This window comes from Malus sylvestris, chromosome 10, assembly GCF_916048215.2.
Source record: "Malus sylvestris chromosome 10, drMalSylv7.2, whole genome shotgun sequence".
In the NCBI taxonomy this organism is placed as follows: domain Eukaryota; kingdom Viridiplantae; phylum Streptophyta; class Magnoliopsida; order Rosales; family Rosaceae; genus Malus; species Malus sylvestris.
The window spans coordinates 29,092,165-29,116,323 of NC_062269.1; the positions used below are offsets into that span (position 1 = coordinate 29,092,165).

Consider the following 24,159-nt stretch of genomic DNA (forward strand, 5'->3'; position numbering starts at 1 on the left):
ATTTGCTCCTATAGCAATGACCCGAATCTGGATTCGTCTAATTATTACACGGTGCATTCATCATATTTAATTCAAAATATGTTCAATGTTTTCATTTAAGCTCATCATTAATAAGGGTTAGGCTATTCATGGAAGGCTGTTCCATGTCGACACTATTTAAACACCCCCCCCCCCCCTTTTTCTTCCTTATGTATGAAAAGGCATTATCCAAAAATTGAGAATTACTTTTAATCTTGGTTTAGTGAAAGAGTGTTTTCGTGTTTTCTTCCTATCTCTAAACTCGTATCTCTTTGGTGAATTTCTTAGAATGATGAGTTATTTATCTTCGAGTGTTCACTTGTGGTTTCTCTTTTGATCTCCATTATTCGGTGTCAAATTGTTACCAAAGTTTCAGGTGATCCTACGGAGAAGCTCCTAAAGGAAATGGCTTATCCAATGTGTAAGAAGTTCCTAAATAATTTGTACCTTCCTCCAAAGTTTGATTGTTGTCCAGATGGTTCTTGTAAAATTTGTTGTTGTATATGTCGTTATACTTTTGTCTATGATGATGGTGAGGACGAATGAGAAGATAAAATAGACCTGTAAGAAGGCTCCAACTTCAGACTGCCTAAAATTTATGTAGACTGATAAGATAATTTACACCGTCCGTTACAAAGTTTCGAACTCATTGATGTATAGAGTACGGCAGCGGAATTTAGATAATTTAGCGGAAGCCACAGAAAACTTAAATTAAACTATGTCTATAAGGGTAACTGAAATCACTTCAGGGGCGTCACACCCGTTCTTGTACTCCGGAAAACAAAGTTTTTCTATACATAAACTCTTCATTGTTTGTTAATCTGAAGTACAAGGGATGTTTACAAGGCCTTAAACCTAATGAACGCAGGAAGGTAAGCTTGTTAAAATACTAAAACACCCATTGATTTAGGAAAGCCATCACTTCTGTTCCGCATCAATAGTGAGAGGAAATAGCTCAAGTTCTACGCTAAATTTCACGTTTTCCAATTAACTTTGCCAATCGCGTAGGACTTCCTGGGAAATCTTAAGATAGAAATGATGCCAGGCGTGCATCTGTGCGATGTGGAAGGCCAGTTCGAGCTCCTAAAGCCCTACAGCAGGCACCTGCCTGCAATTGATACAACGCCAGAGGAAAAAAAAAAGGTCACAAACAAATCTATGTTGCAGCAGCCCACCACATCAAAACACTGCCCCAACTTACCACTTGTGCAGCAAACGGCAGCATTTTCTCTGGTGGCATGTTGGTGCAAATAGCTACAAAACCAACAATCCCATCCGTGAAAAAAGTACATGACACGATAGAGATGATATCTTCCGATGGATAAACTAAGTACTGATTTGGTATTGAGGTGCTTTTATAAAAAGTTGGTATAAAAAAAAGCTGAGCTCAAAAAGGTGTTTGGTAAACACTTAAAAACAGCTTATTTTCACAGTTTTGGGTGAAAAAAATAGCTGAAGACGTGAAGCAGCAAAAATGAGCTTATTCTCACAGCACAGCAGAAACAGTTTTTTTTTCAAATCACACCAATACCAAACTAGCGTTAAAAGATTCTGGCAATGGATGGAGAGAAGAATTTGCAAAAAGTAGTAAATTCAACTTTATGAAATCAACAAGAATGTGTGTCTGTGAGAGAGAGTGAGAGAGAGATACCATAAAGAACTGCTCCAATAAAACTATCTCCAGCACCTGTTGTGTCTACGAGTTCTTCCGGCGGTACTTTCTCAGCTGTTCCAACCAACAACCTCCCACAAACTGTCCCTATTCCGTTGGCTCTCAATTTTGTCACCGGCTGAGAGGATTAAAATAGAAAAACTTGTGAATTAGTAGATCTTAATTTAATACAAAGGACTATACAGCAGTTCCAGGCTGATTTATTATAACGCAAAGGGAAACAAGTCTTGTCTGAAGTTAAAGTTCCTAACCGATGAAACACATGTTGGGATAGCTGTGCTATCATCCTTTCTCTGCTTCAGTGATTCCAACAAGCTGTCGACATCCATTTCTTCTATCTGAGGAGTTTCTGCCAGAAACAGAGTTTCAATGAAAACCTGTAAAAAATTTAAATCTGATAAAACAAACTATCTTTACAGAATTCTGAGTCGCAGTTTTGTACCCTATGTTTTATATTGATTTCCTCCTCAATAAACCCTGGAAAGAACTTACCGTCCACACTTCTCTCAAGCATAATGCATCCATCTTCTCCCAATGTCACAATTGCAAATTTGATCTTTGGCAATTTCAAAAGCATTGAAACAAGAGCACTAGAAACAGATGCTGCTTCTGTCCATGCCTGTTCACATAAATGATCTAGCAGTGTTAAGCTTAAGCAACATGATGAAGATATACAATGAATGCAAAGAAAATCTTGTAAGAATTTTTTTTAAAACGTAGAACAAGAAATTGAAGAAAAAAATGAACAGCAAAAAATGTTTTTGAATGTGGTCTAAGTTTATTGTAAAATAAGAGCAACACATTACCATACATCCTAAGTGAAACGTATATCTATAACATTGTTAAGACTAATAAATAATATGGTATAAGAAGAGCAGTGCTCTAGAAAACCTCTTATTATCTGGAGAAAAGTTTCGTTCATGGGCTTTTTTTTTTTCGGCTGAAAATTGTTAGGCAACAGACAGGAAGGAAATCAACGTCGTATCTCTAGTTTTAGGGGTTTCAAAAAAAAAAAAAAATTGAGCATAAGTTAGTTTCCTTTCAAGGAAGAACAGTTGACTTGCCTGCGGAAATTTCGCTGAGCATACAGCATAATCAGCCAAGTTTAGAAGACCATCCAACCCTTCTCTTAGCCGTTCACCATCAACTAATATAGGTATATTTTTCCGAGCAGCCTGTAAGAATTCAGTTATGCTTGATTTATTCTCTTTAGTTAAAATTACCAAATAGTAAACTTCAAAGAAAATTAAATACTAGAAACAAGAAGATAACAATTACCTCCTGCGCAACAACTAATGCAGTTTCATGTATTCGGCAATCTAAATAAAGAATTCTTGCTCCATCCAACGCAGATGATAAACTTGATTGGGAAAGGTCATCTGGTATCATGGGAGGATATCCTGGAGTATGAATACAGGTGCGAGTTTTCCTGGAAATGACACTCACAGCTAATCAAATTGAGAATGATTATCAAAAACAGCCTTTGAGATGCTACGTAAAGAGAAATTCCATTGCAAAATGTAGGGTCAGTGCCTACTTTTTTCAATGCCATCAGATCGGATTCAAAATGTTGAAAGAAAAAAATAGGTTGCGTTAAGCAATACAGTCAGACTGCCACAAGGTTGTGTGTGTGTGTGCATGCAAGAACGTGTGTCTGTGTGTGTGTGTGTGTGAGAGAGAGAGAGAGAGAGAGAGCAGAACAGATATAAGAAAAGGTCCTCACGTTTCGTTGTCAACAATAATGTAGGTAAATGGTGAATTACCCTCCTCGGAAACCTGAAAATAAGACAGGTCGAGTTTAAAAAAAAAATGATAGCAATATTGGATTGCACAGCAGTCAGGTCCTATTTGTTCAATAACCAGAATTGATAATCAACCAATTTAGAGAGTTCCCAGAAGCATTCAAGCGAAAAACCAAATTTTGTTAGCTATTTTTTAAATATATTTCTAAATCTACTTTTCAATATTGCAAAGGTGTATAAAGCATTAATATACAGTAATCGAAAGATACATAACCTAACCCAAGAAATAAAAATGATGGGCTCCAGATTTAAAATACTTAAGCAGCAAGCATCATTATTAATATCATAATTGCCTGATAAAACACCGCAGGTGAAACCAAGATCATGAATGACTTTCCTTTTGAAGCTTACCACAACAAAAGAAGTATCAATGCCGTCATCCTGCAGCCCCTCCAGTATACCCCTGCCTTGTGTATCATTTGCAACCTATCATTTCACATTGCTCAAGACATGTTACAAACTTACAATAATCAAACAACCAATGCTCGGCGAAAACAGTTGAAAATTCAAAGTAAAGGATTCAGATTGAAGACCTTGGAAATCAGCCTGGCATTCAAACCCAAACGAGCTGCGCAAGTAAAGGCATTACCTGCATTCCCACCTCCTTGAACCTAAGAAACCAACCAACCATTGGCAACTATTAAAGCAAAGCCATAGCACAATTCACGCTGTAATAACACGTATTAACAATAACAATTGGGGGTCGTTACTGGCACTCCAAAAGAGTCATCATGCGCTCTTAAGCATACATGAAAAATTTTCACGTGACGAGTGCAAATAAGTTTTTTGGAATGTCAATAACAATTTAATAATATTAAACAATAAAGCTTCGACTGGATAGGATGTTGGGTTTCACCTACGAGTCCTGGGTTTGAAACTCCCCCTCCCCCAAAGGCAGACATTTTTTACAACGACCTATCGATAACAGTTTACTAATTCCTAACAAAGCTTTCATCGGTAAAAATTGCACAAGCAACCGAGTTACTAAAGTCAAATCAAGTTGGGTAAATTCAAGTAACCTTTACGCTGGTGGATCTGATTTTATCGTCCGGCTTAGGATAAGAGGCCACTGCGGCCAAAAAATCAACGACCACCGCGCCGACGCCGACCTGCGCATTCACAGTTGGTCAGTGTTTATATTATTAACAATCGTAAAAAGTATGATAATTAATTAATGGGGATGAACTTACGACGGTTCGGTTTTCGGGGAGAGGAGGGAGAGAATCGATTGACATTTTGAACCTGAAATCAAAACTTGAAATTAGTGATTAAAAGATGTAGAATTTTGGTTGGAGGAGAATGGTGCGGTGGTTGGAGCGGAGGAGGGAGGAGGAGACCTGGCGGAGCGAGGTGGGGAGGGAGGGAGGGAGAAGGATGTTGGTGAGTTGAGAAGAGTGGCATTGGAAGTTGGGGAGAAAGAAAGCATCGTTCTTTTCTTTCTGATGTTCCAATGGCAACGCGCGTGGAAGGCAATGTGTGTGTTGCTTCAGTATCCGTGCGACTATTGTTAAAGGAAGGGAGTCGTGTTGTTTGGTTCGGTTCAGTTCGGTTTGATGAATAATTAAATTATGAATTAAATTGAATATGTCTAATCATATCGTAACTGAACAAGTAAGGTCGATGGATGGATTGGCTTGGTTGATTTACAGTTAATTTGCGAATTGAACCGATTATGTTGGTAAATACTTGGTCAAATCGTAAACCGAACCAATAGTATTAGGTCAAGTTCTTCGTTTATTAAGATTGTGAATGTGAGTTGAACAGATTGAAAAGTATTCGAATTCATTTCCATTGTTTTTAAATTCAAATCCACTTTTAACCTTTAAAAAGTATAGTTAGAGTCTTAGAGAACAAATTTTGGAGCTAATAGTGCCAAAATGAAAACCTGCTTTAAGTCAACTGGCTACAGTGAATCCGCCCCTTGTACTTAGTAATTTAGAGTATCGCTTTATTTACGATAATGATCTTGTTCATTAGAAGAAAAAATATGAAAAATACAAACAAATGCTACGCAGCTTGAAGATTCGTCCGTACAAATTAACATAAGCTGACAATATCAGTGGAAAGTATGTATCTGAATCAGATAAGTTATATCTGGCTACAAGTAGAAGATGACTTTCAGACGAACAAATACAAACGAGGGTAAAATTGTCAAATCAATAAGCCATTGAACTTACATTCAACTTACATTTCTCCATCCATCTTGAGCTTGTATGCAAATGAATCAAGAATTCCAAAATTAGAACCCATTAATCCTCTCTCCTCACTTTCTCTCTCATCTTCCAAACATGGAATCCGCAGGATTTTCCAACCCTAATCTACACCAACGGCTTAACTAAAAAGCCGCCGCGGTCCTTTTTGAGCTGTACAAAATTCAAAAAATTAAGTTAACAAACTTGTTCAAACCCAGAAGCCATCGTTCCAAGCACGCTTCTTCGAGAGCAGTCCCCCGTGCTCGCTCCTACTTCCTCTTACTCTGTAGAATGCTGGCTTGCTTCGGACTGTTCTCAACGGCCCTGACCTATTGCCGTGTCTGATTGGTAACAATATCTCATCCCCTACCAAACTTGAAGTTGAAAACGGTCTGTTTTCCATATCTTCAAGTGGTCCAGAACTATACTCCATTGTGATGAATGAAGAGGCATGCCCATAATTCATCCGGGGAGTGAGTCCACCAGCATTCCACCAACTGCTATCAGATGGGGCAAGATCACCTTTAAAGTCAGAGTCCTGGACGGAAGACTCCTTTTGACTATAACAGTCCCCACCAGTCTCATCGTTATCATTGTATATCAGCTTTAGAGCCTGCACAACTTCACCCATAAAAGGTCTGTGGGTCACCTCAGGGTGAACGCACATGGAAGCAATGGCTGCCACTTTAGCCATGTCGTCAAAGTCATGGGTTCCAGCTAAGGTGGGATCCACCAACTGCTGCAAGCCTTCTCTGCTCGTTAGCAATGGTCGTGCCCATGTTACTAAATTCTCCTGTCCCGGAGAGTGGGGCATGTCAACCGGTTTTCTTCCAGAGAGGAGTTCCAGCAGCACAACGCCATAACTATAAACATCGCTCTTGACAAGTAGGTGCCCTGTCATTGCATATTCTGGGGCAACATACCTGTAAAATCCATCATTTTGGTCAAGAGAAGAGTTGAAATGGTGCTCTGAAAAAAATCTATTAAAACATTATTTCATCACATACTCATCAAAGTATACTAGGAATTTTACATATATATGGACAGAGGATATAAAATTCTATTTAAATTGTTCCCTAAGTATCGTTAATCATTCATTAAAGGTTCCCAATCTCTAGTGAACTATGTTGTTATACCCAAGTGCATTTATCAACACTGTATTAGCTTAAAGAAAACAACGAAAACACAATGCACTGTAAAAAGCTTTGTGAAATCCTGATATCGCAATAGCTTAAGCAACTCTGATTACCCAAAAGTTCCCATGACCCTAGTGGAGATGTGATGACTTCCCTCAGTTGCTTCCCTAGCTAACCCAAAATCTGAAACCTTGGGTGTGAAGTCAGCTTCCAGCAAAACGTTACTAGCCTTAAAATCTCGGTGAATAACACGAGGATTAGAATCTTCGTGAAGATAGGCTAATCCTCTTGCTGCCCCAAGGGCAATCTTCATCCTTGCATCCCAGTCAAGAGGCCCATTTATCTTGTCAATGCCTGAAAAACAACCATAACATACAATTAGTTAGTTGACACACTTTGGCAATTCAATTCAGAAACCAAAAGAGACCGCGGTAGACAAGAAAATATACCGTGCAAGTGAGATTCAACACTTCCATTGCGAACAATCTCACATACCAAACTGCGTGTCTGCCCTTCAATACAAATGCCTATCAACTTCACAAGATTACGGTGATGCAAACGGCTTAGCATCTCAACTTCTGCAATAAATTCACGGTCTCCATTCTGATTCTGATTATCCCTTGTAAGCACTTTGACTGCAACTTCAGTCCCATCTTCCATAATTCCATGGTAAACACGTCCAAATCCCCCTTCTCCCAAAACCCTTTGGGAACTGAACTTATTTGTTGCTTTCTCAAGCTCAGCTAGTGGAAATGTTTTGACAGAGAGAATACTGGTAGCCATGGTGGACATTAGGGACACTGAAGTGGAGCTTGCAATGCTACTTGATAAGATAGACCCGATACCTGCTGCAATACACACATATATCCAATCACTCAGTCTACAGTCGTTTACCATGGGACTGAATTAAAAATTCATTAAAAGCCACATGTTTACCAGATCTTTTGTGAACAGAAGGTGTGAATACAGGACTGACTGCGCTAGATGGTCTTCCAACTCTCCCCCCCTTCACAAAGATACAGATAGCCGCAAGGAGAACCACCAGGACTACAAATGCAGACAGAGCAATAATCACAATCGTTCTAATATTCATCCTCTGGTTCTTGCCGCCAAAATCCGCGGTGAAAGGGAGACCTCCAGCAATTCCAGCTGGATCATGCCCATTGTAAATCTCATATGGCGGTGAAGGAGGTAGCCCTGATTATAACCCTTTCAATCTCAACCTCAAACAATATTGAAATGATAATCCAACACATTAGCATGAGAATTGAGGGGAGTACCTGGATAACTAATGTATACCACTTCATAGTTTCCAAAAAGTGTCAAATTCAGAGGCACTTTCTTATGCTGAAATCTATCATATGTCAGTATCGCAGTGGTATTATCAAACTTCTCCCCTAGTGGAACCAAGTTAATATCCACCACTGTTCTTCCTTGATTTTGACTATCAGCACTTGCACCCATTATTTTCACTTGACTTTGTGTCAGATACGTGCCTTCAGCAATCTCAATCTCTAGCTCACTCATTACTGGAAAAATAGCATAAGGAGCTATGTCCAGTAAAAGTTTGACTTTCATGGGAAACACACAACCACAAGGTGAACCAAATGGAGATGTGGTAAGTGGCTCTACACAAATTTGGTCACAACCTGCCAGAAGTACCATGATCACAGAAGTAAACTGGTAAGGTACTTGCTAAGAGAAACAATATTCTGAGGTAAACTATATTGTCATGACCATAGTTAAACTAACAAAACTTTTTTCATTTCCATGAATCCGAGTCCCTTTTCTAGCAGCAGCTGCTAAAAAAGTTGCAAGCAGCACCCCAACCCAGAGTTGAAGGTAAAGCTTAGAACTTTTTTTTCCTTGTTGAAAAGATGGTGAAACCTCAAACTCATCTTCCAAAAGATGTAATTAAATAGGCCATTACGTTGTCGTCGTATTGAATAAATGGAAAGTCTAAAATATATAACTATTGCCTGGGTAGAGGAATGGTTTTATAAGGGACTAGAAGATTAGTTGGTCCAGTTATTAGTTCTTGGCCACCCCATTGTGGTCATAATAGAAATTAAACAACTTTTTTGGAAATTCAACAATTTCAACTGAACAGCTACCGATTGTCTGGATGTTGTACCAGATGAGTGACACCTGACATTGACAATTGATGACAAATCTGAAACCCCATATAGTTACCTGGGTCATTTGATGGAGCTGGAGCAACAGCACGGGGTTTCACTCTCACATGATGATGACGATAATGGCCGTGCTGTGGTGGGTGAGGACTGCTAGGACCTGTAATTGCGAAGTCAACATCAATGCAATGCCAGTGACACTAGAGCATCTAGGTATTCATAGTCTGAAAAGAATACATACCTAGATGAATTGGAGAAGGTGCAGGTGCAAGGATTCCCGTAAAAGGCTTGACCGCCCATGCTTTGGATCGCTTTGATGAAGCAAATGGAAGAACCATCAACGTTGACCTTGCTGCAAATGGTAGGACAACCGCATATGTCATCCGCAGATTAAGAAATAAATGCATAGCTGTCAAAAGAAGTAAACTTAACACGGCAAGAGGTATAACTAAAACACCGTAGCAGATGCAAGACCGACGCATACGCAAAGTTACGATTGGCAACCTCAAAGAATGCTCATTTCACAGACAATATTTATGCTAACACACTGTACTGCTTAAGGTGGAGCCTGGCAAATGAATTATGCACAGAATAGTAGCATCCTTACCGCGTTCGACTGAGAAATTTTTCATAGACAACGGTTGGTCTGGCAATTGAGAAGGAAACAAGTAAATATTTAGAGAAAAACCCCCTGAAATAGTATAAAATTAAAAAGAAAAAAAAAGCTACGTCAGTTTTCTACATAACCACTACTTTTCGAGCAAACCGCGAAGATTTAAGCTAATAAAATCGCATAAAATAAACACTCCAAGCACAATTGGACTGCAATGCACAGTATAAAGAGTTGAATATTTTACCTAAGCAGCAGAAAATCAAGAGGAGAACAAACAGCAGAAGCAGAATCGGAGTTCGCATTGTCGAAATTCACACAGAACATCGTCAAAAGCAGCCGCCTTGGAGCTCGAGAGAGTGACCGGAGAAGAGTAGCTCGAGGCTTCTAGGTTTCCGGCGAGGTTCTCCATCGCATTGAGCTAGGGATTGCATGGTTTAAGCTACAAAAAAAAACAGTGGAAAGAGTGGCGGTGACTAAACCTAGGAGAGAGAATGAGAGGCAGAAACTGGGGGAGTGAGTGGGGGTTGTAGATCCATGAAACGCGGTGGAAATATCTAGAAGGAGAGAGAGGCGGAAGCGGAGGCGGAGGCGGAGGTGTAAAGAGAGAATGTGGGTGTTTTAGAGAGAGAAAATGAAGAGAGAGAGAGAGAGAGAGAGGAGGAAGGAGGAGGCAGGTTGAGGGAGACAGTAGGAGTGAGGTGGGGGAGAACTTATTGCTTGTGTCTCTGAGTCTGGCGTGCGTGTGTACGGCTCCAGCAATACCGGCTTGGCAAAATTGAATGATGCCATCTGATCCACGTGCCAAATTGCGCGAATGAGTGTATGTTTTCGGGAAGGGGCCCACCCGACGAAACGCAAGTTACGTGGCCGTTTTACCTGATTTCTGTTTTAAAGATTTGGATTTTGTTTTATTTGATTGAACTTAACCCACGTATAAATAGAACTAGTAGTTAAACAATTGGATTTAGAAACTATTTTGTTCAATCATAGAAATAATTTATATATATTTCTTACATATAACGTAATTATTATGTGGATAGTCTGATATGTCATAATTGTTTATGTTTGAGTCATCAGAGTTGATACTGACTCATTATGATGTGATGGTTGTAATAGAAGAGTCCATATAATCATATTTATCGGTAATAAATAAAGTGGTTGAAAAGTTAAAATCGCATAACAATATCATGTATAACTAAGTTTGCTTTGGCACACCGTTTGACTAAGTTTGGTTTGGCACACCATTTAGTTAAGTTTGGTTTGTCAATTAGTAATTTTCAAGATTGAGTTGAGAATCGTCCTGATTGATTTGAAATTATAGTTGATTTGAAGTCCGATAAAGCTATCACATTTATTTAAAAAAGAATATAACTAAAATAATATTTAAAAATAAATATAACCAAAATAGCATTTGTTTAAGCTGAGTTTTTTATTTTTTTTTTTCAAGTTCTAAACTTTATTTTTTCATAGGTCATGCGTACTATATTACATTTTTTTAGATCATAAGCATTTTAATTTTTTTTACACAACGATATATTCTTTTGATGATATAAATATTTTGATTTAGCCAAAACTCTATAAACGACGTGCGGTTTAATCTTGTTGGAATAAACCAGAAGATAAACTGGGACCCGGTCTTTCCCTCAAAACGAAGCAAACGATGGTTAAACTCTGTGAATCTCTCCCATTGACTGCTACTTTGCTGCTTCCCAAAATTCCAATCCACCCTCACAAATTTACAGTTTTTTCCAATTTTTCTCCACGAATCCTATCTAATCTTCCCACCGCCAAAAATTCCTACCGGTTTTCGAATTATCGTTCTTTCTTCCTCTACGAGCTCCATGCTCTTCTGGGTTCGTTGGATTCTTCTGAATAGCCATGGCAGTTTTCGGCGTATCGGGCTCTAGGGTTATTCTCTCCGAGATCGGAGTTGTTCTGGGTTCGTTTTAATTTTTCCAGTTTTATCTGAATTTGTTTAATTGCCATTTGAAGGTTTTTCGGAATTGAGGGATTTTAGGTGGATACTATTTTTGTGTTGGTTTCTGTGTTTTTTGGGCTTATGGGTTAGGATGGTAAAGCTGGCAGCTTCATTTGAGGTACAAGTGCTTTTCGCGTAAGGACTTCTGGGCATTGAGAAATGAGAATTGAGCTCTTCTGTTGTGCTGGTACGTTTTCGTTTGAGCTTTTGTTTGGCAGTAAATTTTGTTGTTTGAATTCAGAATTGGAAGTGGGGTTCTAGGGAGCTTCTCTGCAGAGTATGAGTGCTTTCTCAATGAGGACTTTTGGGCATTGAGATTTGAGAGCTTCCCTTGACTTGGTACGCTTTCGTTTAAACTTTGTTCGGTTTTGCTGCCTTTGTTGTTTGAATACAAAATTGGAGGTTTTGGGTTTTAGGGAGCCTCTTTGCAGAGTGAAGGGTTATAAAGTTGATTTTCTTAGGTTTGGGGTATTTGGTTACAGAGATATAAAGTCGAATTCTTTTCAAGATTGGTCGTTCGGAATCCTCCATTACTGGAAATTCGAGATAGGAGGTGTGAAATTTGGCAATTGGCAGAATGTTTGCTTTCTCTTCTGATTTCATGGCTGGTGGAAGGAATGGGGATCTTTGACTGTAAAAGGCTAGGAAGTTCATCAAACCATTAAAGGATTTGCCAAACTCCATTGCTGATGGAGGGTTCGCCTAGGCTTGGCTCAAAAGGCCTAGTTAAGAAACATGAGTTTGTAAGGATAATAATTCAATGCCTGCTTTCAATTGGCTATGAGAAGTCTGCTTCATGCTTGGAGTTGGAGTCTGGCATTTCGTGCAAATCCGATGATTTTCAAATGCTGGAATCACAGATATCAAGCGGGAATTGGGATGGTTGTGTTGATACGCTTAATACCGCTCAGGATTTGACAGATGAGACCCGAGCTGCTGCTTTGTTTCTTGTATTCAAACAATGCCTTTTGGAGTATTTGAGTTGCGGGGATGACAAATTGGCTTTGGCCATTTTGCAGAAAGAGGTGTCAGCATTACATGTAGACAGAAGTAAGGTTCACAACCTGGCTCGGATCATCCTTTCCGCAAAGGAAATGGAGCAGAGCAAGACAGACGATATTGCTGTCTGTGAGTTGCGAAAAGAACTATTGCAGGAATTGGAAAAATTGCTTCCTCCACCAATCACGCTGCCTGAGAACAGGTTGGAACATCTGGTTGAAACCGCTGTTTTGTCCCAGATTGATTCATGTATGTATCACAATTTGTCGGATGCAGTTTCACTTTATGCTGACCATTTATGTGGTAGGGACCAGATCCCTACTGAAACTGTTCAGGTGTGATTTGCCAGCAATAATGCTTATGTTTTGAAAATTGAAGTTATGAGAGTTTTACTTTTGTTTGCTCATATGTTCTTCTGTTGGAGGACTGACATACGCATGAACACTTGTTTTCCCTGGAGCAGATTTTGACTGAGCATAAGAATGAAGTGTGGTTTGTACAATTTTCTAATAACGGGAAGTATTTGGCCTCTTCGTCAAGTGATTGCACAGCCATCATATGGAAGGTACCATAGAATTATATCCGTATAAGTTTTTATTCAACTTATTGAATATTGCTTTGATACTAAAGTTTCAATGATGATTAATATATTAAAGCGCATGATGTTTTACTTATTTGGTGGAAGTGTGGTCTTCATGCATAAAAAATTGTGGATAAGAAGTAGAAAAGGGAAAAGATAATCTTTTGAGATCATGAAAAATCCTGCTTTTAGTATTCTCTAAATTTATAAGGAAAGAAAAATAGTTTATTCTGTTTTAGTAAGAGGTTTGTAGGAAGGAATCTGTTTTTAAGCTACTTCAATATAACACATTGTGTCACGTGGAGGAATGCATGATCCAAAGAGGTGTATGTTTAATCATTAAATTTTGGTAATGCAGTAAAAGCATTTGTATTGTTCCCAGAGGTATTGTGGCAATGTTAATATAGTTTCAATCATGCAAAACAGATATAAACGCTATACAGGATCCTAACTTTTATGATTGTTACTTTAAATAGGACTTTCATGTTTGTATGAACTGAATGCTTAAAAAGTGTGTGCAAAAAATGACAAAATAAGATACTAACTGGAATAACTAGAAGATGCCAAGATGTTAGGGTTTCTGACATTAATTCTGCCATTCTGGGCCAGGTTTTGGAGGATGGTAGGGTGACATTAAATCATACCCTGCGAAGTCACCACAAACCGGTATCCTTTCTAGCATGGAGCCCTGATGACTCAAAGTTGCTTACATGTGGAAATGTTGAAGTCCTCAAGCTATGGGATGTGGAAACAGGTACATGCAAGCATACATTTGGGGATCCTGGCTTCATTGTCAGCTCATGTGCTTGGTTTCCCGACTCAAAGCGACTTGTGTGTGGCAGTTCCGACCCTGAAAAGGGCATCTACATGTGGGATTGCGATGGCAATGAGTTAAAAGCATGGAGAGGGATGAGGATGCCCAAGATTTTAGATCTTGCTGTGACACCAGATGGGGAAAATCTTATCAGCATTTTCTCTGATAAAGAAATTCGGATTTTAAATGTGGGAACAAATGCTGAACGCGTCATCTCAGAAGACCATTCTATCACATCCCTTTCAATTTCGGGGGACTGCAAGTTCTTTATTGTCAACCTAAATAGCCAGGAGATTCATATGTGGGATGTTGCCGGGGAGTGGGAAAAGCCACTGAAGTACATGGGCCACAAGCAGAGCAAGTATGTGATACGCTCCTGCTTTGGTGGATTGAACAGCACATTTATTGCCAGTGGTAGTGAGAATTCACAGGTATGCTTCCCGAATTTGTGAATTTACCTAGAGTTCTGCAGATATACAAATCATTCTTGTACCAATGAACCAAACGGAACCTCACAAAGTTCAAATCATTATCTTGTCTAGGTATACATTTGGAACCGAAGAAACTCTAGGCCGATAGAGGTTTTGCGTGGGCATTTAATGACCGTGAACTGTGTGAGTTGGAATCTTAAGAGACCGCAGATGCTGGCATCAGCAAGCGACGATCATACCATCCGCATATGGGGGTCTAGCCGACCTAATAAGATTCAACCTCAGAAGCTCTGTTGAAAAGATCACGTCTCCAGTTTTACATCCGTCGCCTTCTGTAGATATAGCCCTTGTTATTTTCAAGCTCCTATTCATCAATGAGTTTGTGAATATGTTTTTTGAAAATTTTGGTGTAGATTTCCATTTTTAGATCCTTAATTTTAGTCTCTGTGAACATAATGTTGGAAGTAAATTGGAAGCGTGTTGTGCTATTAAATATCTGTTAGCTTTGCTTTTCTTTTGCTTTTCCATCAATGGAGACGAGAGATTTGAATATCGCTAAATTAAGAACTAGTGACGTACGGTGGTACGAACCCAACTTTTGCCGTGCCACCCAAGTCTACTGTACCTAGTGGTAGGGGCACTGTTGAGATCCTAAAACCTGTTTCCTATTTCCAGTTTGCTGTGTTTCCCTCACAACCCAAAAGTAAGGAAGCAAGAAAACACTCCAAAACCGAAACAAACAATAGGAGGCCGGTTGAGAAGAACGTCAACCAACGAGATGTTACTATGATACTATACCAAATCAATCGGGTATGATTTAGTGTTAGAAAGTTAATACGCTAGACGATGCGTGATGGATGGTCATGATTTATTCGTGACATGAAGGAGACAAACGACATAACGTTTTGATTTAAAACATTTAAAATGTTTACGCTGATGTGGCGCAATAAGAACCCTCGAGAAATTCAGATGGACGGTTGGAATTAGGAAGTAGAAAGTAAGGGAGGGAATCAGAAGGGCATTTTGGTAAAAACGCAGCGACTGCGCATTCGGCCTTTGGTAAAATCGACGAAGGAAGTACATAGGAATGAGAGAGGAATAGACTCTTCTTCTTCCCGCATCAGAGAGAGCGAGAGAGCCTCGATTTTCTCTCCTAAATTTTCTCTCTCCTCGGATTGAGATTTCGCAGAATTCTCCTCAAAATTCAAATTCCAAAATTGGGGTCGCAAGTTCGGCGAAATTCCCATGAAGTCCGATCTTACGATGGCAGGACCTTCGCGGCCGTTGGATCAGACCCCGATTTCTCCCCCTCCGTCCTCCGAGCATCTTCCCTGCAGGTCAGAATTCGAATCCCTCAATCGTCCCTGAATTGCGTTAGGGTTTTGTTTGTTTGCTGTAATTCGATCCGTATGCATCTGCGATTTTGGATTTGGCTAAATTTGATTCTTGCAAGTGTTGAATTTGAGTTATATTATTGTAATTAGGAATCTCCAGTCCGATAATCGTCGTGTTTAGTTTTAGTTGGATATTTTAATTCAGTTTTTTTATTTTCGTTTAATTTGAAATTATCCTATCTTAGTGGTTAGTTGCGCTTTATAGATTTCAAGTTCAATGTAGCTTTCCAATTCTGTTGGTTTGTGCGAAATGCTTGTTCGAATTATGATACAGTCTTGAGTACATAGGACGGTTCGGTGTTAATGATCGAAGGTACATAGGGCATAAGAATGGATCAGCACCGATGGGCTTGGACCGCTTATACGCTTCAGAAGTGAATTGATTGTATAGCTATGGCTCTGGAATAGGGCAAATACTGCAAGGCTGCAGTTTGAGATGTTGATTTAAAACGATAGATTCGGATTTGACTACTTGGTGGGAATTGTTGGTATTATATATTATTAAAAGATCGACCATAAATAGAGAGATTTTTATACCTTTTTGAAATAATAATTTTTCCTTGATTATTTCAAACGTTTCATTTCATAAATAGTGAAAGTTTACATGTGAATTAACATCATAATACTCCTAAACAAGTGAACTTTTTAATTTTGTCTGTGGCAGAAACGTGGTTGGCTTGCTAGCACGAAGGGAGATTTCACCTAGAGCAAAACATGTGCCCAGAAGGGGGTGGGGAGAAACTTCTAAAAGGAAAGCTAGTTCCTCCTATGGGCCTAAGGGTGAAGCAACAAGAGATGCAAAACGTGGCCTTCTCTCATGGTAACAACCATTCTCTTTTTTAACTATTTTCAAGCAGGTTTGGGTGTGAGGTTTTTTGTACCTTCTATATGAGGTTATCAAAGATGCCATGCAGTATTTATTGAATCTTTATTTCATTGATCTTTCAGGGTTGAAGCAGAGTCACTGCGGCACTTGTCAGCCAAGTATTGTGATTTAGTGCCTCCTCCAAGGTCTACCATTGCAGCAGCATTCAGCCCCGATGGAAGAAAACTTGCTTCTACACAGTAAGTTATCTCATTTTGTTCACTTATTTAGATTTGAATACTTATTTCTGATTTTGACTCTATTTCAAATCTTTTCATTCTCGCAGTGGTGACCACACTGTAAAGATAATTGATTGCCTAACTGGCAGATGCGTAAAGGTTTTGAGCGGCCATAGAAGGACACCTTGGGTGGTACGTATGGCTTGTGCAATTGCAGATCTATTTATTCTTCATTTTCTTCCTAATATTTGCATCCTTCTCTTTGAACTTCTTAGCCAAAAGTGAAATCTATGTAAATAGAAGTCTGCTGAAAAACCAGATACAAATTAAATAATCTTATCCCATTTATTTGAAATATTATGTACCAATTAGCTGGTCCAAAATGTTTAATTAATTAATTAATTAATGGCTGCAGTAGTTGCTTCTGGGGCATGTGTTTTTCAGTACAGCCAAAATCGAACCACCAAATTGTGTTATTGTTTTGACGTGGATGTAACTAATGGCATTCTTACAGGTTAGGTTTCATCCTCTGAATCCAGAAATAATTGCTAGTGGAAGTTTGGATCATGAAGTTCGCTTATGGGATTTAAACACATCAGATTGTATCGGCTCTCGTGATTTCTGTAATTTCTGAAATTTCAATGTCTTACAAATTTAGTAGTGCAGCTTTTTTTTTTATTTATTTTTTTTTTTTGACACATTGTATTTTTCCTAGAATTCTGACATAGTTCATATCCCTTTATGAATCTCTTCCTAGATCGACCTATTGCATCTATTGCTTTTCATGCCAAAGGGGAACTCCTAGCTGTTGCATCAGGACACAAGGTGTTGATTTTTTATGACAGTTCTTTGTTATATCATATAAGTCCTTGATGATTAGTAATGGGCATATATGTTTTGATAACACTGACATAGAAAATATGGTTTCAGTTGTTTATATGGAAATACAATGGGGAACCTTCTTCTCCAGACATGGTATTGAAAACATGGCGTTCCCTTCGAGCAGTGCATTTTCACCCCCAAGCTGCTCCATTCCTCTTAACTGCTGAGGTAATTTTCCAGAGGGTATTTAAATGATTATTCATTCCTGATATCGTATAGGTTACATTATTGAACTGATATGCAGGTCAATGATCTTGACTCTTCAGATTCCTCAATGTCTCAAGCAACATCTCCCGGCTACGTGCATTATCCATCTCCTGCTGTTTTTGTGGCAAACGCTGATTCTAGTGAACGTCTTAGTTTGGCTACTGAACTACCACTTATGTCCTTGCCTTTTGTCTTCGTGCTGCCATGTGTAGATGATCCAAGAATAGTAATGCAGCCTGAAAACGGGCCTGCTGGATCAAATAGCATGCAAGTCACCTCTGCTTCAATGCAGTTTCAAGCAGATGCAAATGCAGCAGAGCAGGATACTACCACAATTTCTCCAATGGAGACATTTCCATCAGATCCAACTGTTTCCAATCTCAACGCTGAAGGCAATGCAGATAATTCTTTCCTTAATGGAACGAGAAGTGGTATTTGTAACCGCACAGGAGATGCAATGGAGACTGATGAGATGCCGGCTGTAGGGGGAAGCCAGCATGGAAGCTTGACTAATTTTGATTCTGCGAATATTAGAGTTGAAAATACTTCAAATCATCCTGGTTTTACTGAATCTGGGCAACCTTATAGGACGTTTCCATATAGAGATCCTGCATTCTGGGAGCTACCTTTTCTCCAAGGGTGGTTAACAGGTCAAAGCCAAGCTAGTTTTCCCTCAATGCTTCCTCTAAATCGTGGTGGGCTTGACAATGTAGCTCAGTCTATGGGTTCTTCTAGTTTGGTGTCGCATCTGTCTGCGCATAATGTGGCGGATGTGGTAGCTTCTTTGGCATTGCCAGGAAGGCGCAGTGTATCTGGGCTTTCTGGAAGATCTGATTTGCAGCATTATCCACGGTTCCACTTCTCTGGACCAGAATCAGGGGATAGTACTGCCTTAAATACCCAACCCGATGAGAATGATGCTCAGCCCATTATTAGTAGAATCCAGTCTGATATTGATACATTAATGGCTGCAGCAGCAGCTGCAGAATTACCATGCACTGTAAAACTAAGAGTATGGTCGCATGATATAAAAAATCCTTCTGCTCTGCTGAATGATGAAAGATGTCGTTTAACTGTTCCCCATGCTGTTCTTTGCAGGTATGTGAACATTTTTGGTATTCCTTTTTTTTCGTTTTCTTTTTCCAGCTTTCTCTTTGTAATCTTATTCATTCTTCTACATGGCTTAATAATTGATTGCAAATTTACAATATCTTCTAGCACTCACATCTATATTGAAAACAGTTGTAATCAGATGCATTTTGTGGATTTTTTGTGCTTAGCTTGCAATTATGTTTATGTTACAACTTCTTTGTGTTGCATATGCTTTTGCAGTGAAATGGGTGCTCATTTCTCCCCTTGTGGGAGATTTTTAGCTGCCTGTGTTGCGTGCATGCTTCCTCATACGGAAGCTGACCCTGGACTACAAAGTCCAGTTCCTCAGGATTCTGGAATTGCAACATCCCCGACTCGCCACCCAATCTCAGCGCACCAAGTTATGTATGAGCTTCGCATATATTCACTTGAGGAAGCCACGTAAACTTCTAATCCTTTCGTCAACTTTCTTATTTCCATTATTCTTTTATCAACATCTTACATATGAGTTATTCAACTATCTCGTGCAGATTTGGTTTGATACTTGTGTCTCGGGCTATTAGAGCAGCACATTGTTTGACTTCAATCCAAGTTAGTTTCATTGAAAATTTGACTGCTATTTGCTTTTGTTTCGATTTATTCACTGGTGCCTTGTACCATGCTTTTATTACCTTGGACTCATTTTCTAACATGATTTGGATCCTTGACCTCTTGTTCTATGAATGATAAGGTCGAAACTCATGGTTAATAATTATGCAGGTTTAAGTTGGATAATGACTTTCTTTTTGGTTTAATCTTATATGTCTATTTCTGGAAGCTGTTTAGCCTACCATCTATTGTCATTTGCCACTGACAATAAATTGTATATGTTCCTGTTGCTTTGGTACTTATAGTTGATTTAGCGTAAATTCCAACTACTGGTACTTTTGCTTTCGATGTGGGAAGGATATTTTGAGTTGAGCCTCTGTGCTTTATGTTGTGCCTGCAGTTCTCCCCCACGTCTGAGCACATATTATTGGCTTATGGTCGACGCCATGGTTCTCTTCTTAAAAGTATTGTCATTGATGGGGATACAACCTTACCTATTTACACTGTTCTTGAGGTGAGCGTCCAGAGTCTTCCCTCTTGTTCCGTAACTGAATAGATATTATTTTATCTCACTTTCTGCGTGTTGTTTGTTCTTTGGGAAAGTATTAGTTGGCAAAAAGTACCATTCGTTGACATATGCTTTCTTTTTGTAGACATATAAGTTAGAAAGCGTAAAATGCTGGATGGTTTTCATTCAAGGAATGTAATAGTGTGCCTACTTGGTGATATTGCGAAGGCACAATGGTTGAACTTGTTTTTCAATGCTTATGACAGAGTGATGAATAAAAATTCAAAATCGAGTGAACTTTTTCTTTTTCTGTTTTTCCTTTTTATTTAATTGGAAAATGAAAAGCACTGCAGATATATTTCTGCTTAATATTTTAACATGTCAGCACTGTCTCAGTTGGCATGTTGTTTACTATTGTTACTAAAGTTTTACTTTGGCGCACTCTTAATTACCATATATAGGTTTACAGAGTTTCAGACATGGAACTTGTGAGAGTACTTCCCAGTGCAGAGGATGAGGTTAATGTTGCTTGCTTTCATCCCTTTGCTGGTGGAGGTCTGGTTTATGGGACCAAGGTGTGCTTCTGACGTTTCAGAAATCTTGCAATGATCAATCTACTGCTCTTTTGTTCTTTTCTAGAAGTTTTGTTTGACATTTACAATACTAATTTTCTATGAATTGCAGGAAGGGAAGCTTAGGGTACTCCAGTTTGATGGTACCCATGATGAAAATTTCGTTGGACCAAAATACTTTACAGAGGAAAATACAGCTGTTGCAGTATAGTCAGCAAGGTTGTAGCATATTCTTCCTTTCATGTTTCTTCATGAGTTTTCCTTGTGTCATTATAAGGGGTCAATAAAGTCATAAGTTGGGGTGCCGGGTTTGGCGGGTGATAATGTTACCATTTGAAAATCTTTACATTCGGTACACAATTAAAGTTGGTGTGTATGTGTTGATTGAAAAAATATAGTGTTTGTTGTCAACTGTTGTGTTCTTATATGCCCATACCACCTATTTGACTCAATTATTCACTGCATGCAATCTATTGGAACTTCACTTTGACATCTCTCTCTCTCTCTCTCTCTCTCTCTCTCCCTCCCTCTCTCTCTCAGAAACTCAGAAACCGTTCCAAAATTTAATCTCACTAGAATTGAATTCCTCTTCTTTGTTCAGATATTGAGGGAAATGGTTCAGAGATTGCTTGCTGAGCATATATATTATAAACTCCAAAAGCCTAGCCTTTTTCCCTCAGGTAGATATATTTTCCTATAAGTTCAATGTTTGCATGCTTACCTTTATAATAATTTGCGAACTTGGGTTTGATTTTTATTGGCTTTTGTTTCCTTTTGTTTATTTTTGGAGGGTGGGGGGAGGGGAGGTGTTATTGGTATCATAAATTGAGGGTTATTTATGTACTTATATATTTATTTTGACTTTTATAGTTCTGGGGATGGTTTTGGATCGTATCAATTGGTTAAAAATTTGATGTGTATTTGACTATTTGTGTTTGTTGGCTTCAATCTAATACATTAGGGTTTCGAGTACTGGTGTTTGGTTTTGTTTGATGTTTGTGGCTTTGGATGGAAGTTTCCATATAATCGTATCATCTGTATGTGATTGCTCTATAATTTCCATGTCTAGTAATTCGGAAGAGGCTAAGTTATAAAAACTAGACTAGAACGTGTAGCATCTCTTTTTCCACTTCCCCTGCTTTGAGTCCTGTAAATTTACTCTGCAGTCGATACAAAATGCATTTTACCGAGACTGTTGCAATCCAGATTTTATGAGCATCGTATATTTTCGTATTTTGGGAGTAATCGTCCGCCTTACATCTTTTGTTTGAATGGTTTTTTGGTTGCAGGATCCATGGCAATGTAGATATTGGGAAAGCAAATCCATAAAACAGCTTCTGCAGTTGGAGCCACATAGTTCTAACCCTATGCGTGCTTCTCTCAAACCACAGTTCTAATCAGCAGGGGAAGCTGGCGTCGGGGGTCCTGAAAGATTGCACAACCAGCTTCATTGAGGTTGATGGCGGAGTTTACGCATTTACGGGTGACAACAAAGTGAGATTGAAGTTTCGTGCTTGTACATAAACCCGTGTTTGGTCAATCAACAGACCGTTCGAAGTCGATTTTGTATTCATGTAACTCTTATCTAATTGTGAAGTGCAATTTTGATATGGAGACTGCTTCTCTGTGTCTGTAATTCCAAACAAAAAAAATCCAAAAATCTTGGTCCAGCTTTTGCGTCAACAAAAAAGGATGGGATTTGAAGCCCTAGAGTAAACTTTGTCCAAACAAAAGTTTTGGTCTATTGGACTTGTACCATCCTTTTACCAAAATAAGAAACCCTAATACTTCCAACACAAAACGTTTCCCCCATCACTCGATGTTAGGGTATGCTTTCTTGCTAGGTAGTCGAATATGTTGGGTTGTCAGATTGTTAATTGAAGCCATAACGTTTCTGCATTGATTTGACAATCTAACATGTTATTAAATTAGAGTGTTTCTTTCTTGCTAAATGGTTTGAGACATTGTATTGACAAAATTGTTGGCCAAGGTTGTTAATTGCGGTCACATACAAATAATAATCTTAACCAATCTTCATATTGATAATTTATTTGTATATTGCGTTCAAATTAATAGCTAAACTTTTTAGGATAAATTATTCAGAAATAAATGGTAGTCGTTATTGTTAGGGGAATTTGCACATATACTACTTGGACTTTTGCTGGTGTGCGATTCCACTTGAACTTTCAAATTTTATTATTTACAACCCGAACTTTGTATTATGTAGCAATGCACCACCTATAGTTACAAATTTTGTTAATTAACATATACAACATAGGGCTACAATAAAGAAAATATAAATCAATATAAAAAATAAAAAATAAAAAAATGATATCTTTCCTTCATCAATCAATACGACCCCATTTTCCTGCTATTTCTATATGAAACCAACAATTCCTGGTGGAACCACCGACCAACTTGATCGAGTCGCATTTGATTCACGACTTCTGAAACTCCCAGCTATACTCCACAAATTTGGAAGCAATGAGAAAGAGGAGTGGTCGATGTGGTTAAGTTGAAGGGTGTGGGGTGGGAAGCTGGTGGGGGAGATTAAAGGGGGCCTACGCGTAGGAGCCACTACAATTATTAGGGTTCTTTTTTGTTTTTCTTTCTAATTTTTGTTTTCAAAATTAAATTGTGTCCAAGTGGTGCACACGTTGGATCCACGTAAACATTAAATGTAGCGACTATGTTGCCACACTATCAGTTAACAGAAATTTTAAAAGTAGATAATACGTTGTAACATAATGCAAAGTCTAGGTTGTAAATAAAAAAATCAAGTGGTAAATACGCACACTAGCAAAAGTCTAGGTGATATTGCGTAAAGGGTGGTGCTATCAACAAATTCATTTTTATCTTTCACACACCTCTCTCAATTTTTGGTTGTCATATGAAAGAATTGGAAAAAATTAATGGAAAAAAAATTACAAAGATGTGTGCAAAATTAAAAAAAATAAAAAAAAAAGTGTGTAAATAGCACTACCTTGTGCAAATACCTGTCTGGGTTAAATTACATTTTATTTTACCCTCTTAAGTGAAGTTACAACCATATATAGCTTCTTTAAAACATTTCAATCTTGTACATTACTTATTATTATATTTTAGTTTTATACATCCGATAAAATTTCCGTCAGCTTCACCGTTATATGTCAACGTGATCGTCTCAGGCCCCACAAAATTTGTACCACATAGATAAAAAAAAAACTCAAATCTGACCCATAATAGGATTCTCTCATCCTTTAATCTCTCTCATTTTCTCCCATTTTACTTGAACGGTTACGATTAAGCCACGTTAACATCTTATATTGAATTTTTTATGCGGACAAAAAGACAAAAAGCAAAGGGAAGGGAAGAGAAAAGAATGAAAATAAGAGGAGAGAGGACCAGAAGAGAGGGTAATATATAATTTAGAGAGTTTTAACGAAAAGCATGTTGTATAGAATCTGAAGGCTTTCCTTTCATTCAATGTAATGTATAATTACAACAGAGTTTGTTATATATAGTA

The 24,159-nt window shown here is 38.5% G+C and overlaps 4 protein-coding genes across 10 annotated transcripts; 2 read left to right on the forward strand and 2 right to left on the reverse strand.

Annotated features, from left to right (window-relative positions):
• Positions 1-604: 604 nt before the first annotated feature.
• LOC126587581 (uncharacterized) lies at positions 605-4,982 on the reverse strand. The gene is made up of 13 exons (XM_050252667.1): positions 4,830-4,982; positions 4,683-4,734; positions 4,512-4,601; positions 4,026-4,103; positions 3,844-3,918; positions 3,414-3,466; positions 2,969-3,119; positions 2,755-2,865; positions 2,183-2,309; positions 1,942-2,039; positions 1,670-1,808; positions 1,220-1,272; positions 605-1,126 (listed from the first exon to the last, which is right to left on the reverse strand). Exons 1-13 carry the CDS (start codon positions 4,916-4,918, stop codon positions 1,043-1,045), a joined length of 1,200 nt encoding a protein of 399 aa, XP_050108624.1. The 5' UTR covers positions 4,919-4,982; the 3' UTR covers positions 605-1,042.
• Positions 4,983-5,635: 653 nt separating this feature from the next.
• LOC126587380 (receptor-like serine/threonine-protein kinase ALE2) lies at positions 5,636-10,278 on the reverse strand. 5 transcript variants are annotated; one of them, XM_050252421.1, is made up of 9 exons: positions 9,810-10,278; positions 9,560-9,643; positions 9,194-9,322; positions 9,014-9,112; positions 8,101-8,469; positions 7,757-8,017; positions 7,270-7,665; positions 6,934-7,174; positions 5,636-6,607 (listed from the first exon to the last, which is right to left on the reverse strand). In XM_050252421.1, exons 1-9 carry the CDS (start codon positions 9,865-9,867, stop codon positions 5,893-5,895), a joined length of 2,352 nt encoding a protein of 783 aa, XP_050108378.1. In that variant the 5' UTR covers positions 9,868-10,278; the 3' UTR covers positions 5,636-5,892. The 5 variants fall into 5 exon arrangements, with proteins under 5 accessions (XP_050108378.1, XP_050108380.1, XP_050108376.1 ...); XM_050252423.1 differs by having other exon boundaries at positions 7,270-7,668; positions 9,560-9,598; positions 9,810-10,276; XM_050252419.1 differs by having other exon boundaries at positions 7,270-7,668; positions 9,810-10,276.
• Positions 10,279-11,181: 903 nt separating this feature from the next.
• On the forward strand, positions 11,182-14,860 carry LOC126585789 (WD repeat-containing protein WDS homolog). Of its 2 annotated transcripts, XM_050250319.1 has the most exons (5): positions 11,182-11,882; positions 12,026-12,877; positions 13,006-13,107; positions 13,732-14,367; positions 14,479-14,860. In XM_050250319.1, exons 2-5 carry the CDS (start codon positions 12,233-12,235, stop codon positions 14,662-14,664), a joined length of 1,569 nt encoding a protein of 522 aa, XP_050106276.1. In that variant the 5' UTR covers positions 11,182-11,882; positions 12,026-12,232; the 3' UTR covers positions 14,665-14,860. The 2 variants fall into 2 exon arrangements, with proteins under 2 accessions (XP_050106276.1, XP_050106275.1); XM_050250318.1 differs by having other exon boundaries at positions 11,182-12,877.
• Positions 14,861-15,442: 582 nt separating this feature from the next.
• LOC126585788 (uncharacterized) lies at positions 15,443-22,324 on the forward strand. Of its 2 annotated transcripts, XR_007610654.1 has the most exons (15): positions 15,443-15,704; positions 16,426-16,581; positions 16,710-16,826; positions 16,913-16,997; positions 17,320-17,428; positions 17,563-17,630; positions 17,736-17,855; positions 17,932-18,992; positions 19,227-19,427; positions 19,517-19,577; positions 19,975-20,088; positions 20,544-20,657; positions 20,767-20,873; positions 21,256-21,334; positions 21,944-22,324. XR_007610654.1 is itself a non-coding variant. In XM_050250317.1 (14 exons), the coding sequence occupies exons 1-13, from the start codon at positions 15,613-15,615 to the stop codon at positions 20,863-20,865; spliced, it is 2,397 nt and encodes a 798-aa protein (XP_050106274.1). In that variant the 5' UTR covers positions 15,443-15,612; the 3' UTR covers positions 20,866-20,873; positions 21,944-22,324. The 2 variants fall into 2 exon arrangements, 1 of the variants encoding a protein (XP_050106274.1); XM_050250317.1 differs by lacking the exon at positions 21,256-21,334.
• Positions 22,325-24,159: the final 1,835 nt, after the last annotated feature.